The sequence below is a fragment of the Amblyomma americanum genome, chromosome 3 (genome assembly GCF_052857255.1).
Source record: "Amblyomma americanum isolate KBUSLIRL-KWMA chromosome 3, ASM5285725v1, whole genome shotgun sequence".
NCBI classification, from domain to species: Eukaryota; Metazoa; Arthropoda; class Arachnida; order Ixodida; family Ixodidae; genus Amblyomma; species Amblyomma americanum.
The window spans coordinates 52,575,770-52,589,645 of record NC_135499.1 but is presented as its reverse complement, the minus strand read 5'-3'; the positions used below and the strand labels follow the sequence as shown (position 1 = coordinate 52,589,645).

General features: G+C 47.4%; 1 protein-coding gene across 1 annotated transcript; it reads right to left on the bottom strand.

Annotated features, from left to right (window-relative positions):
- Nucleotides 1–9,955: 9,955 nt before the first annotated feature.
- Nucleotides 9,956–11,703, bottom strand: LOC144123723 (solute carrier family 22 member 6-like). Its single transcript, XM_077656498.1, has 2 exons — nucleotides 11,433–11,703; nucleotides 9,956–11,337 (listed from the first exon to the last, which is right to left on the bottom strand). Exons 1-2 carry the CDS (start codon nucleotides 11,701–11,703, stop codon nucleotides 9,956–9,958), a joined length of 1,653 nt encoding a protein of 550 aa, XP_077512624.1.
- Between the last annotated feature and the right edge of the window lie 2,173 nt (nucleotides 11,704–13,876).

Here is a 13,876-nt window from a genome sequence, read left to right as displayed (position 1 = left end):
GGTTCCATCGTCCCTCTGATCTTGGTTCTTCCTTCTCTACACTGGTTCTCTCAAAGCTCTGGGTTCCCCCAAAAATGCGGTCGCCTGGCGACCTATCCTACTACCCACCCTCTTGCCAGTGGCACCACCGTACTGAATGCCATCCTGTGCAAAAGGGTAGGGCCTGCCCTCGTACACATCCCTGTTAACTTCCATTACCCCGTATCTTGGTCGTGGACTCATTAACCTATTTACACGGTTAGCCTCAACGATCCTCCTTTCCGTTTCGCTAGCCTGCCTCTGGACCTCTGGGATTGTGCATATGGTCACATACACACTCTCAGAGGCCTCTCTAGGCCTACGCATCTCCACTTTTAACTGCTTCTCGAGATTCTGGCTCCTCCCCTTCAGCACATCGTTGAGACCAGCTGAATAACGACAAGGTGTTCGCCATCCATGCTACCCCCCACCACCTCCTGGGCATTGGCCATTTTGGCCATTGCATCTGCCATGCACTTCCCTGACTGGGCCTCCACCTGCACCCGCCTGTCCACCTTAACTGCCGTCAAAACGCCTCCCTCAACCCTCGCTACGTTCGAGTCACCGACTACCAGTATCCTCCTCTGCTCTAACCATTCGCTTCTTGACTGCGACTGTTGCCCTCCGGATCGCATTACCTGTCTCTCCCGCCGCCGTACGCTACTGTAGCGAGTTTTTACCACTCTCTCTTCCTCACTCAAAGCCTGCTGCGCTACAGCACTGTAGGATCGACAGGCCTAGCCCCCCACCTGACACTACTTCGAAACGGGGTGCCCTGCCGGCCGCGACCTGAGCCCTTCTACCTGATCTTCTAGCTGGGCCCGCTTTTCCCGCTCCTCCTTCAGCGCGCTCACAACTCGCTCCAACAGGCCGGCATTAGCCTCCTCCATCTTAAGCGACTCGGCGACCTGCGTTTCTAACTTAATCCGTTCCCCTCGTTCCACCTTCAGGTCCCCTTTGAGTTCATTAATCCTAGCTGCCCATTCCCCTTTCAACGTCTGAACGGCCTCCTCAAAACGCTTACATATCTTGCACGCGAAGCTAGCCCCATCTGCCTCGGTTAAGTTCCTGAACTTGGTTTCGTCTAAATAGCACCAACGGTCGCACTCCTGGCACTGCACTAACTCTCCGTCCCCGTCCACCTTTACTTTCCTAGCTTGTCGACCCATCGTCCAGGCCGACTACGCAACGTAAAAGCCCGCCAAAAATCCTACACAAAAACCTTCGGCACTACGCACGAAAAAGCCCGCCAAAATTCCTATGCAAAAAACCTTCGGCCTACGCAACGTAAAAGCCCGCCAAAATTCCCGCCAAATACTCGCCACTGCATCCTTAGTACCCATTTCATGGCTGCATTTTATCTTCGTTTTTTTTCTTTTTTCCTTTTTTCTCTTTTCTTTTCTTTTCTTTTTTTCTTTTTTCTTCTTTTTCTTTTTTTTCCTTTCCACCTCTTCACGCTGCTCTCCTTCAGTCTTTATCTCCCAAATTCCCCTCCCTACGCAGAGTAGCATGTCAGCGATATTGAAACGCTGGCTAAATTCTCTGTTTTTTCATTACAGAGTCTCTCTCTCTCATCGGTAGTGGTAAGGGCAGACCTGTTTCACTGCAACAGAACGGAGTATAGAGCTATAGTTCACTATTACTCGAGGTTGCATGAGCTCTTGACACTAAACAGCACATCATGTTCAGCCACCATATCTGCAATAAAATCCATCCTCGCCTGTCACTGCATTACTCTCACCGTAAGGACAGATAATGAGCCTCAATTTGCGTCCAAAGAGTTTGTCCAGTTTTCCAGGAATTGCGGTTTCGAGCACAAGACGAGCAGCCCTTGGATCCGGAAGTTCAATGGGGAAGCGGAGCGTGGGGTGAGGACTGTCGAAGAGTTCCTGCTGAACGCACAAGACTCATTACTTGCGCTCCTGAGTTATAGGGCCACTCCATGTGTCTTGGGATGCAGTCCAGCACCGGTGCTATTTGGGCGTCGATTAAAGACTCGCCTGCCAAGAACTCACGATGGAGAGCACCCCAGAACGCCATCGCCAGTCGGGGTAACCGAGAGGAGCAAGGCCTACAAGGAGCAGCCGGCGCGAGACTTCAAGCGCTGGCATGCAACGTGAGAGCTGCCTCCTCAGCTGCTGGGAGACTAGGTATGGGTGCGCTCAGAGAAATTCTGTGATACTGTCCTCAGTCGCGGTCGGCGTCCATGTTCCTACATCATCGAAGCTGACAGTGAAGGTCTGGTTCTGCAGCGCAACCGAAGGGAGCTATTGGCCCTCACACCCGCCGCATCTCCAGCCTCTCCGGAAACTGAGCAAATCTGCCCTCTCCCGACTGCTTATTGTAGTGTGTACTGGAAAAGTAGTGGCCATGCTGTGGTAGTGCCGAGACGTTTGAACTTGTATTGTATGGTACAGTGCCAAGAGTTCCTCAAGGAGGGAATTGTAATGGCTGCTAAATGACCTTCCACCTCTGGTCAGTACTGCAGTGTAATCTATGTGCATCCTGTATGTGATCGTGCTAGTGTGCAAATGAAGTCATTTGTCCGTTACTCGTGGGATTGAGTCGTCTCCTTGTAGTCTCCTAACATCCAGCGCACTAGGCTCAAACAGGCCTCGACATTAATAGCGGGAGTAAATACGGTAGCAATATGAGTAGTAGCATCCGCTTCGGCTACGGGAGGTGGTTGGTTTGAAAGCTACCGCCGGATACCCAAAGTTAAAGATGGGTACAATCGAGCCGGCCCAGGGCCCGACATTCTTAACGGTGTACGCTTGGAGGACGCTCCGTAAACCCCGCTGCGCCCTTTTGGAGGCGAACTTAGTTTCGAACACTCAGCCTGCAAAGGTAGTTCGTTTTCGCTCTCAGCGCAACACGAACGGGACACAAGACGAAGGACTAGCACAAACAGGCACTTACCAACTCGCCCAAATTTCCGCCTTGCTGAAGGGTAGTTCGTGTTTCACTGCGAAGTGAAAAGTTCAAGCTCGTACTCTCTAACCAGCGTGTTTCAGCAGACGTGCATTTTTAACACCGCTGTAAGCAATCCTTGATACCAAAAGAAAACTTCAGTGTGACTGCGGTTTTGGGCAAGTGTGATTTTACCAGCTGTCTTACTTTGGAAGGTAAAAAGTTCCTTTTACTGCCATTAAAGTGGCAGCATAAAGAGTTGTAGCAGTATTTTAGCTTTTTGGCGTAGCAGAAAATGAGGCCACAAGTCGGCAAATATGTGCTTTATATAACTACCTAAGCAGCACAAGTTATCGGCCCAATATTGGAAACATAATGGTAAGGGACGTCCTAGAAAGGACGAGTGTGAAAAGATTTATTTCTAGAATCATCATCATCGGCCTTACTAAACCCACTGCAGGGCAAAGGCCTCTCCCATGTCTCTCTAATTAACCCTAACCTTTGTCAGCTGCATCCACCCTTTGCCTGCAAACTTCTTAATCTCATCCGCCCACCTAACCTTCTGCCGCCCCCTGCTACGCTTACTTTCTCTTGGAATCCACTCCGTTACCCTTAAGGACCAGCGGTTATCTTGCCTTCGCATTACATGCCCTGCCCAAGCCCATTTCGCTCTCTTGATTTCGACTAGGATGTCATTAACCCGTGTTTGTTCCCTCACCCACTCTGCCCGCTTCCGATCTCTTAACGTCACACCTATCATTTTTCTTTCCATGGCTCGCTGCGTTGTCCTTAACTTAAGCTGAACTCTTTTCGTTAGCCTCCACGTTTCTGCCCCATAGGTGAGTACCGGTAAGATTATGCTATTGTACACTTTCCTCTTGAGGAAAATTGGTAAACTGCCACTCATGATCTGCGAGAATTTGCCATATGCGCTCCACCCCATTCTTATCCTTGTAGTTATCTCCCTCTCATGATCCGGATCAGCTGTCACTACCTGCCCTAAGTAGACGTATTCCGTCACAACTTCTAGGCTCTCGCTGCCAATTGTGAACTGTTGTTCCCTTGCTGGGCTGTTGAACATTACCTTGGTTTTCTGCATTTTAATTTTTAGGTACAAGCTGAAAGTGGTGCAGGCCTACGCACCCACATCCAGCCATGATGACCAGACCGTTGAAAGTTTCTATGAGGACGTAGAATCGGCAATGAATAAAGTAAAATTGCAGTACACTGTACTGATGGGCGACTTCAATGCGAAGGTGGGCAAGAAGCAGGCTGACGACCACGCCGTAGGTGACTATGGCATAGGCTCTAGAAATAGGAGCGGAGAGTTATTAGTCGAATTCGCGGATAGAAATAATTTACGGATCATGAATACCTTCTTCCGCAAACGAGAAAGCAGGAAGTGGACCTGGAAGAGCCCCAATGGTGAGGTTAAAAATGAAATCGACTTCATACAATGCGCTAAACCTGGCATCATTCAGGATGTGGCCGTCCTCGGAAAGGTGCGTTGTAGCGACCACAGAACGGACAGAACGGTAAGGTCTAGAATTAGCTTACACTTGAAAAGGGAACGGAAGAAGCCAGTGAAGAAGAAGACCATTAACGAGTTAGCCGTAAGAGGGAAAGCACAGGAGTTTAGGATAGCGCTGCAAAACAGATATTCGGCTTTAACTGAGGAAGATAATCTTGATGTTCATTCAATGCACGATAATCTGACATCAATAATTACGGAGTGCGCAGTAGAAGTAGGTGGTAGGACAGTTCGAAAAGATACCGGGAAGATATCTCAGGTGACGAAAGATCTGATTAAGAAGTGCCAAAACATGAGGGCATCTAACCCTACCGATAGAATAGAACTAACGGAGCTATCAAAGTTAATAAATAAGCGTAAGGTAGCCGACATAAGGAAGTTTAATATAGAGAGAATCGAGCATGCTATAAAGAACGGAAGTAGCTTTAAACAGTGAAGAGGAAACTAGGCATAGGTAAAAACTAGATGTATGCATTAAGAGACAATCAGGGCAATGTCATTAGCAATATGGATAAGATAGTTAACGTAGCCGAAGAGTTCTACACAGACCTGTACAGTTTCCAATGTAATCAGAGCGCTAATGAGAAAGACAGCAGTGCACAGGAATGCGTTATCCCGCCAGTAACGAAAGATGAAGTAAAGCAAGCCTTAGAAGCAATGAAAAGGGGAAAAGCAGCTGGGGAGGATCAGGTAACAGCAGATCTGTTGAAGGATGGAGGGGACATCGTGCTAGAAAAACTAGCCACCCTGTATACGCAATGCCTTATGACCTCGACTGTACCAAAAGCTTGGAAGAATGCAAACATTATCTTAATTCATAAGAAGGGAGACGCCAAGGACATGAAAAATTACTGGCCGATCAGCTTACTATCCGTTGCCTACAAAGTATTTACTAAGGTAATCGCTAATAGAGTCAGGGCAGCGTTAGACTTTGATCAACCAAATGATCAGACAGGCATTCGTAAAGGATGTTCCACAATAGATCATATTCCCACTATCAATCAGGCGATAGAGAAGTGCACAGAATATAACCAACCTCTATATATAGCTTTCATTGATTACGAGAAAGCATTCGACTCAGTAGAAACCTCAGCAGTCACACAGGCATTGCGTAATCAGGGGGTAGAAGAGCCTGATGTCAAAATGCTGGAAGATATATATAGCAACTGCACAGCTACTATAGTCCTGCATAAAGTCAGCAATAAAATTCCAACAAGGAAGGGCGTCAGGCAAGGAGACACGATCTCGCCAGTGCTGTTCACCGCATGTTTACAGGAGGTATCTCGAGGCCTGAATTGGGAACAGATGGGACTAAGAATAAATGGAGAATACCTAAATAATCTGCGATTTGCTGATGACATTGCCTTGCTGAGTCACTCAGGAGGTGAACTGCAAATCATGATCAATGAGTTAGACAGGCAGAGCAGATCGATGGGTCTAAAAATTAACATGCAGAAAACCAATATTTATTTCTAATATTGGGTCAATTACCTGTGCCCCTTGGGTTAGTGATAGGTTTATATTGGGCTGATATGTTTACCTTTGCCTAAAATGCTAATAGAGTGACAGTTAACAAGTAGCTTAGCGGCCAATAAATATACGGTGTGAAACGAGATTCATTCTTGGCAAATCTTGAAGCCAGAAAGTGTTATTGAATTCTGGGTTTTAACCTTCCATAGACACATATGAGCTACAAGAGACACTGTACATAGCGGGTGACTCCGGGGTATTTTAGACCATCTGGGTTTCTCTATACAGCGCTTACATTGCTTTATGCTGCGCTTACATAGCGCAGCAGAAAGGCCTACTTATCACAGCACTGCACGGCTATCACTATTGAATGTACGAGACAATGTTTTCAGCAGCCCAGGCACAGCGTCGGGTGTCAGGTAGTGTAGATTCATCGTTCATCATAAGTCGTATGAACACGAAATACTAAATTTATTTTCTCTACCTAAACATATCAAGAACGGTACTGCAGTCGCGGTGTGAGAAGTTTCCCGGGCATTCAATTTTGCTAACCAGATGCGACCGGCCCCAGTGCATATCTCGTTCAGTCTCATACTGTCTTGTGCTGCGCCCAAAGAGCAGCTATTGGGCAAGTAGTTTAATGTTACGCATCATGATTTCCGTGATTGAGATTGGCTCTAAGAACACCAAGACGCTGTGAAGAATGCATACGGTGCAGCAGATAACTGAAAGTAAACCTTTTTGAGCAATCTTCAACTCTGCCTGTTCATCTCTACGCATGTTATTCAAGACGGAGAGCATGCTCGCTTTAGAGACTTTTTATTGTGGTAGCATATTTGGTGGCCATTTCTCGCATTTGCACGTTGTCTGTTTGTCTGCAGGCGATTTTAGGCAGGCTGCTCACCTGCCCACCATGTCAGGCGGCAGCCCGTATAACAGCGAGAGTTTGCTCGGGAAGGTAAACTTTGTTTTGCAACCCAACCAAAGTTCACAAATGCAACACCTTCCGTAGCAACTGCCTTGCTCCACTTTGCCACTTCTCACTAGCCTACCGGGTGGCGTACTTGCCAAATTGTAGCCAGCAGTAACGAGGTGAGAACCTGGGGCGCAAATTAGGCGGTACCGTCCCTAACCGCATTAACTAAGCGGAATGAGGAGCACCGTTTAGGAGGACAATGTGATTCGAATGATGCTTGCAGAGTATCTGAACAGATAAACAAGTAATATTGGTGACTAAGTTGTATGTAGCCTGATACCACTTAGTAGGTCATAGCTGCAGCTAAGATTGAACGTCATGCTCGCTTAGATATCCACATTTGGCCTAATTACCCAAATCTACTCACATTTCGTTTGCCACATTAACTTCATCCGATACTAGTCGCACAAAAACTTCTTCGCGATTTGAATGTGTCCGCAGCGCTCATGTCTAGGTAGGAGGTCCATGTGCGCCTGATATGGGTATGACGAATTCTTATCCATGCAATAATTTCGCCGTAGAATCGGATGTGTGTGGAATTTTGCCACTGACAGTGCGCATTGCTTGACAACGACCATTTTTTCATTTTATTTTCTGGTCTCCATGATTGCGATTTAATCCATGCTGCCTTTTTATTGCCCACAGTCTTATCTTAGAAATAAGATCTACAAGGAGAATTATCATGACTTATTTCCTCTTACTGCTACCTATCTATCGGAAAGCAAGCTGCACGTGTTCGCTGACGATTACATTCCCGAAGCTGAGATTGCAGACGAGTAATTATGACAATATTCTTAGTTAACAGATGTAACCAGGTTCACAGTAAAACTTTGAGATTCAGTTGGTTCTATTCCGGTTCCCAAATGCGTACCTAACTGCAAGAAGCGAAGACAGCTATTTCTTCTTGGAACCGCACACTACTCCTGCTGTTACTGAGTTCTACGCCTTCGGCCCGTCGGTGTAGCCTGTTGCATAAAAACTATGATACATCAGTTGAGCACCCTTGGGGAAGTATTTTCTATTTCTGAACGAAGGTGAATCAGCTTTGTTATATTTAACGTGGCTATATCACGAGATAGCTTCCAACTCTCAATAAGCGATATAACCGAGTATGCACGACATCATCTTTTTCGAGTGGACGAAACCATCAGGAGAAAAACGTGTGCCCTAAAGAAAGTCCCTATACTGTGCCAGTAATAAAATTCGGGGGACATGCCAAATACCTTATGTTCAGCTGCGGGTTATTAAAAAGGCATTATGTGCGGTGTTTAGCGAGAGTTACTTGTGCTTTATTTCGTAAGAATGTATTCGTTAGATCTTGAGCTTTTCTTAACCACTGTAAACTTTTTCCTCCAAAAGACTCATAACGTGATTTTGAAATAAGAATTACAATTGCATTCTGGTATCATCTCGCCAGAACAACACAGCAATAGACGCGCATTCAGCACGGCATTTTTTCTCATGATTCGAGAATGACTTGGGAGTCGACCGGCACAGCAGGGTCAAAAATGTAGTAAATGATAAATTTAAGCATAATAGAACTCTTGATATTTTAAAGGGCAGTGTCACGCCCCGTCTCCTCAGCTTCACATGATAGTGCTTTTTACATCAAAATCATGTCAGTATCAAAATCAGTAGGCTTAGCAAGAAAGCCACGGTCGGGCGGACGGACGTTTGGATGGATGGATGGATGGATGGATGGATGGATGGATGGATGGATGGATGGATGGATGGATGGATGGATGGATGGACGGACGGACGGACGGACGGACGGACGGACGGACGGACGGACGGACGGACGGACGGACGGACGGACGGACGGACGGACGGACGGACGGACGGGTAGGTGGATGGATGGATGGATGGATGGATGGATGGATGGATGGATGGATGGATGGATGGATGGATGGATGGATGGATGGATGGATGGATGGATGGATGGATGGATGGATGGATGGATGAATGGATGGATGGATGGATGGATGGATGGATGGATGGATGGATGGATGGATGGATGGATGGATGGACGGACGGACGGATAAACCAAGCGATAAAAATCTTCCACTCGACAGCTTAGGTGTGAGTAAGATAAACCTCTCCATTTTTTCCTGCTCCACGTTACGTTGGAAATCCGGCGCCGGTTTTTGCTGCACATTTCTCGTACCAAAATTCTTTTCATTCGCTGTGTGGAAGATCCAGTGGAAATTCTCTCGCTTTTCAAGGCAGCGCGGCAGTCTAGCTCACGGCTGAGAGGTTGCTGTAGGAGTTTCTTGGGAAGCAACAGTTCACTGGTGAGCTTTCTCTGCAGTGGCAAGCACCGCCAACACAAAGCACATTTGTCACAAATAAACAGCTCCTCCTGCCAATAATGTACAATGCTCAAATGGTTGCGGAAAATTGATCCACCATTACGTGGTTAGTCTAATGTGGCAAAGTGCTGAATAATGAAATTAGTACGTGATCGACAGGAAAAATTTTATAAGGAAAAAGGAACGCACGTGTTCCTTGCATGTCTTTGATAGATGCGTATGCTCCGAAGCTCTCCGATGCAAGATTTCCCTGCTCTAAAACATCGTCGGCTAGCAGAACCAGTGTTTGTATAGGAATGATAATATGACAGGTGCACTGCCTTGTTTGTGAAGTTGTGGTTTTTGCAAAGACATGTGTATGCAATGCATTGTTAACGTCATGTCTCTAGGCTAACGTTTCACGTAAACACTGAAGACGAGCCTGTGAAAGCCACCCGAAGCACGGCTTCTGACCTGCACTACTGGCCCGTTAAGTTCGTCAATCTCACACAGCCGTGTTGTTTATTGCGTAATTTCTATCACTGCGTTCTCATCGTCCTCACGTTCCACAAAAAACTCAGTACTGAACGAACACATCCCTTCAAAAGAAATACCTGATATAATGAGCGCAGGAAGATATTCAGCACCAAACAAAAAAAATCAGACAAACGAATGGCTGACATTAAGACAAATATAAGCAAAATATAAAGGTCGAGTAACAAAAAAAAAACACTTCCTAAATGAACAGGTTGAGTTCACAGTTTATCCCAAGGAAATCGCCAGAGACTTCTGTATAGAGTGCGACGAATACTGTTCGGCAGGTAGTGACACCCTGTCGGGCTCAGTAGGGATTCGACGCTTCAGAGGTTGTTTGGGCAGCGGCACCAGTGTGTCCTGCATGGCGCGTTTGCTTTCTTCAGCGGAGGCGGCGATGCGTCGAACGTCGGATGTGGAGCGTCCTTGCAGCACCCACTCGTACTCGTACGGCAAAACCTGGGCACTGACGGCAAACAGCGACATCACAGCAGCCGCGACGGCCAGCCGCAGGTCAGTGTGCCGATCACCGAGATGCGCCGTAATCGCTTGGGCTAGATTGTCACCGATGCGGCTGAATGCGACGTTCCAAGCGGCGCCACGGCAGTGAGTTATAACTGGGTAGGCACCTAAGGACTGGGGAACAAAGAACGTGAAGCAGACGCTTCCCGCGACGCGCATAAATATAACGAGAGAGTCCCGCATTAGGGTCTCATTTTGGCTGTAGGTGAGGGCGAGAATGGCAGACGACGTACCGAAGGCGAGTCCCGAGGCTACCACGATGCTCCTGAAGCCGAATCGAACGATGCAGTGTACAGCCAGAAAGCACGCGGTGACAGATGCTATGTAGCCGACGACGGTGACGGTATCGCTGACGGCCACTCCGTCGCTTATAACGAAGGTGTCGTAGGCGTAGCTGAGTGCTGTCCACATATACGCTAGAAGAATAGTGCGTGGCCTGAGATGCGAGCGGCACAGACCGCAACATTCGACTGCGTCCTGGTGGTTGACACTGACGTCCAGCTCTTGCTGTGCGAGCATGTCTCGGCAGAGTTGCAGGGATACTTTGTTCAGACTCGCTGCACGCAGTGCGACGCGCTCAGCCTCTCTCACCTGGCCGGTTGCCGAAAGCCAGGCAGGTGACTCGTCGACGCAGTAGTACAGGAGCACAAGTAGGCACGTCGGGATCATCAGTATGAGCTGTAGTGTTGCCCAGCCGGCCCTGTAGAGCTGCGCGAAGAACAACGTGATTGGGGTCATGACTATCGAGAGCAACGCGGCCGCCGTGGCGTACGCAGGAATTTTCGAAGAGGGCGTCACCTCGTAGAAGACAGCTAACATTGGTGGCATCAGGACGCTTGTGGCTGCAGAGACGACGGCACGCACGGCAACGAAGAACTGGAAATCCTTGGGCACGCTGCTGCCAGTTCCCGCTATGAGAACCACGGGTATGGCGATGAAAACAACCGTTTTGCGGCCGACGCGGTCCGCCAGGGCTCCAACGACAGGCAAAGAAGCCACGCAAGTGACTGAGCATACGAGCCTGGCGACTTCGATGAGCCAGAGCCTGTCGCACACCAGGACCCACTCGCTCACGATGTTGTACCGAACTGCTCCAGGTCAAACTCCCATGAGGTACACAGAACAATGGTGGCCGTGTCGCCAGCGTCCGGTGGATCGCGCACCGAGCATCGGCTGAACTCGCCTCGCTCATCGAGTGGGATGGCCATACGCTTCCAGTCGGAGACGCTGAGGTTCGCAAAGGAATGGGGTCGCCTGCACCAGTGGTCCATGACGCCGGCCGTTAGCTTGAAGCTGTCGTAGTGCAGACCGAAGACGCCCATTGTGGCGGTCGTGCTGAACAGAATCAGAAGCTGGAACTTGCCGTCGCCGTAAGGCAGCTGCCTCTCCGAGTTCCTTGATGCTTCTGTCGGAACACCCTTCGTGGAAACAGCGGCAGTGCGCAGAGGTTCCATGACGGATCGTCCCTGGCGGTCGTTGTTGTTGTTGTTAGCCTATCAAAAGATGGCACATACCCACACTGGGGGATCGGCCAAGAATCGGGTGGCTACTCACCTGAACGCAGTTAACAAAAGCTATTATTAAGGGCTTCTTCCTTCTCTAATAAAAACGCGTGCCTTTTAGGATCGCACGAGAGTCCAGGCAGTACTACTGATACCGCAGAAACAAAAGAAATTCATTAGACGAGCCCGACTCGCTCTAAACGCGACACAGAGTGCCACGGATTATACGACCAACGCAAGTAGTCGTGTGTTCCGTCTTCTTCTGCACTGTTTACGCGATAACCAATTGCGAATTTGCCTACCTTCCAAGTTATTGAACTGCAAAATTGACTGCCAGCATGTGATGAACGTGTTTTGTAACAGTCCACAATGGGCTTAACTGTACGTTCGCACGCGTGAAACTGTGATTTTCAGCCAATTCTGGGTTGATGCGAATTGCTTATACCACTACGAGTATTTGTTGACTAGCCAGAGGTGCGGATATGTGTTTAGTTTTTTGTTTTGAAAGAAAGAAAGAAGTCTATTGGTCCCAAAATGTATACAAAATATCATAAATGTACAGACGAGGCTCCCATAGTGAAAGACTGTTCCGGGACCCTCTATAGATCAATAATAGAAGAAATATTTGCAGCAATAGTTAGCGCATAATTATAAAATAAAGAAAATAACAAACGAATACTTCACCACAAAAACAATGCGAAAGCACGAAATGCAGGTAATATACATAAAAAGAGAATAAAACATCAGCATTCCAACAAAAACACCTCGAGGTTATTCTTGAATGCAGGCAAGGAAATTTATGTTTTTAGTGTGAGCGGCAATGTATTCCAAAATGAAATTGCTAGAAAAGGCGATGTCGTTTTACCGTAACTGACATGGACTGTGGGGAGCAGAATTTTTTTTTTTTTTGCCGCAAATCTGGTAGGGTTGTGATTGATGAGGAGGATGGGGTCTACAAACTGAAAATGTAGGGTGTCATGTAGTAGTTTAAAGAACATGATTCCAAGGTGATATTGGAAAAGCTGGCCGACTGGTAAAATATTGTGCTCATGCAATAAAGAACAAGCATTAGTAGAGAAAGGGCTATGTATTCTCGTATCAGCGGCTCGAAGTTAGAAAATGCGTTTTTCTCAATGTGTTGCCAGGTACAGTAGCCAGTCGTGGGCTGTGGGGAGGGGAAGCTAGTGGCGAGCGATGCGGGGTGCGCGCGGACCTATCTACGACGTCATAATTGTCATCTAGTCTGCTATCGAAACAAAAGGGTGTGCGGCTTGCATCGTTCGCCCGGTGGGCAGCCTCTTATTGACGATTTGGTTTTAGTTCGAATACTGCTGGGAATGGAGACTCAGTCTCCTTAGAGTGATTAAACACGTGGCACAATGAGAATTCACCTAGATAATTTGCCTTCCTATAACATCGAAAATGTAAGACATGATGTGGGATTACAGCTGAACTCACAAGGATACAGCGCGCATCATATATTTACAGTGAATTTTTATATGCATGCGGTTTCTCAAACAGGCTTAGTGCAAAAAAAGTCAGATTTGCAGCAAGTGGCCAGAGCCTCCACAGAAGCTTTGATGACAAGGAAACATAAATGTAAATATAGGTAGCGCTGACATGAAAAGCACAGGTGGTGTGATTGGAAACTAAAATGTGGGAAAGCTATCCTATTCATTACATTGACACCGCCTATGAGATTCGAAATCGAATGCGCCTTGGTTGCAGGCAGGGTGTAGGATAGTTTAAAGCAAGTTCATTATATTTCCATTCAGATCTCTCATTAATTGGTTATCGTTGAATGCATGCTTAAACGCCCGCTTTTCCGAAGCTTGCTCGTCGTATGTGCAAGGTGCCTGTTCGGTCTTATTGGCGAAGCAAGCTGCTGCCAAGGAGTGATTAAAATGCTCAAGGCAATCATGGTGGCAGATGTGCTTGCCTATATTCAACCTTCTCGCCGTAGTCATGAGTTGCTTATGACAAGTGCGAAATCCAAGGCAGCATTGCAATTTACAGGATGAAAAAGCGAGAAAATATTCTTTGCTGCTGGAAAACAGGGAGCGACAAGAACCAATAAATATGCTTATAAATTTGTTCTCGCTTTTGAGGTTTTCGCAGGTAAATA

Excerpts from the sequence above, each read along its gene's own strand:
- LOC144123723 (XM_077656498.1), bottom strand. The coding sequence starts at position 11,703 with ATGGAACCTCTGCGCACTGCCGCTGTTTCCACGAAGGGTGTTCCGACA. Across the intron at positions 11,338-11,432 it reads CATCCCACTCGATGAGCGAG|TTCGGTACAACATCGTGAGC; the intron begins GCGAGTTCAGCC and ends GACCTGGAGCAG.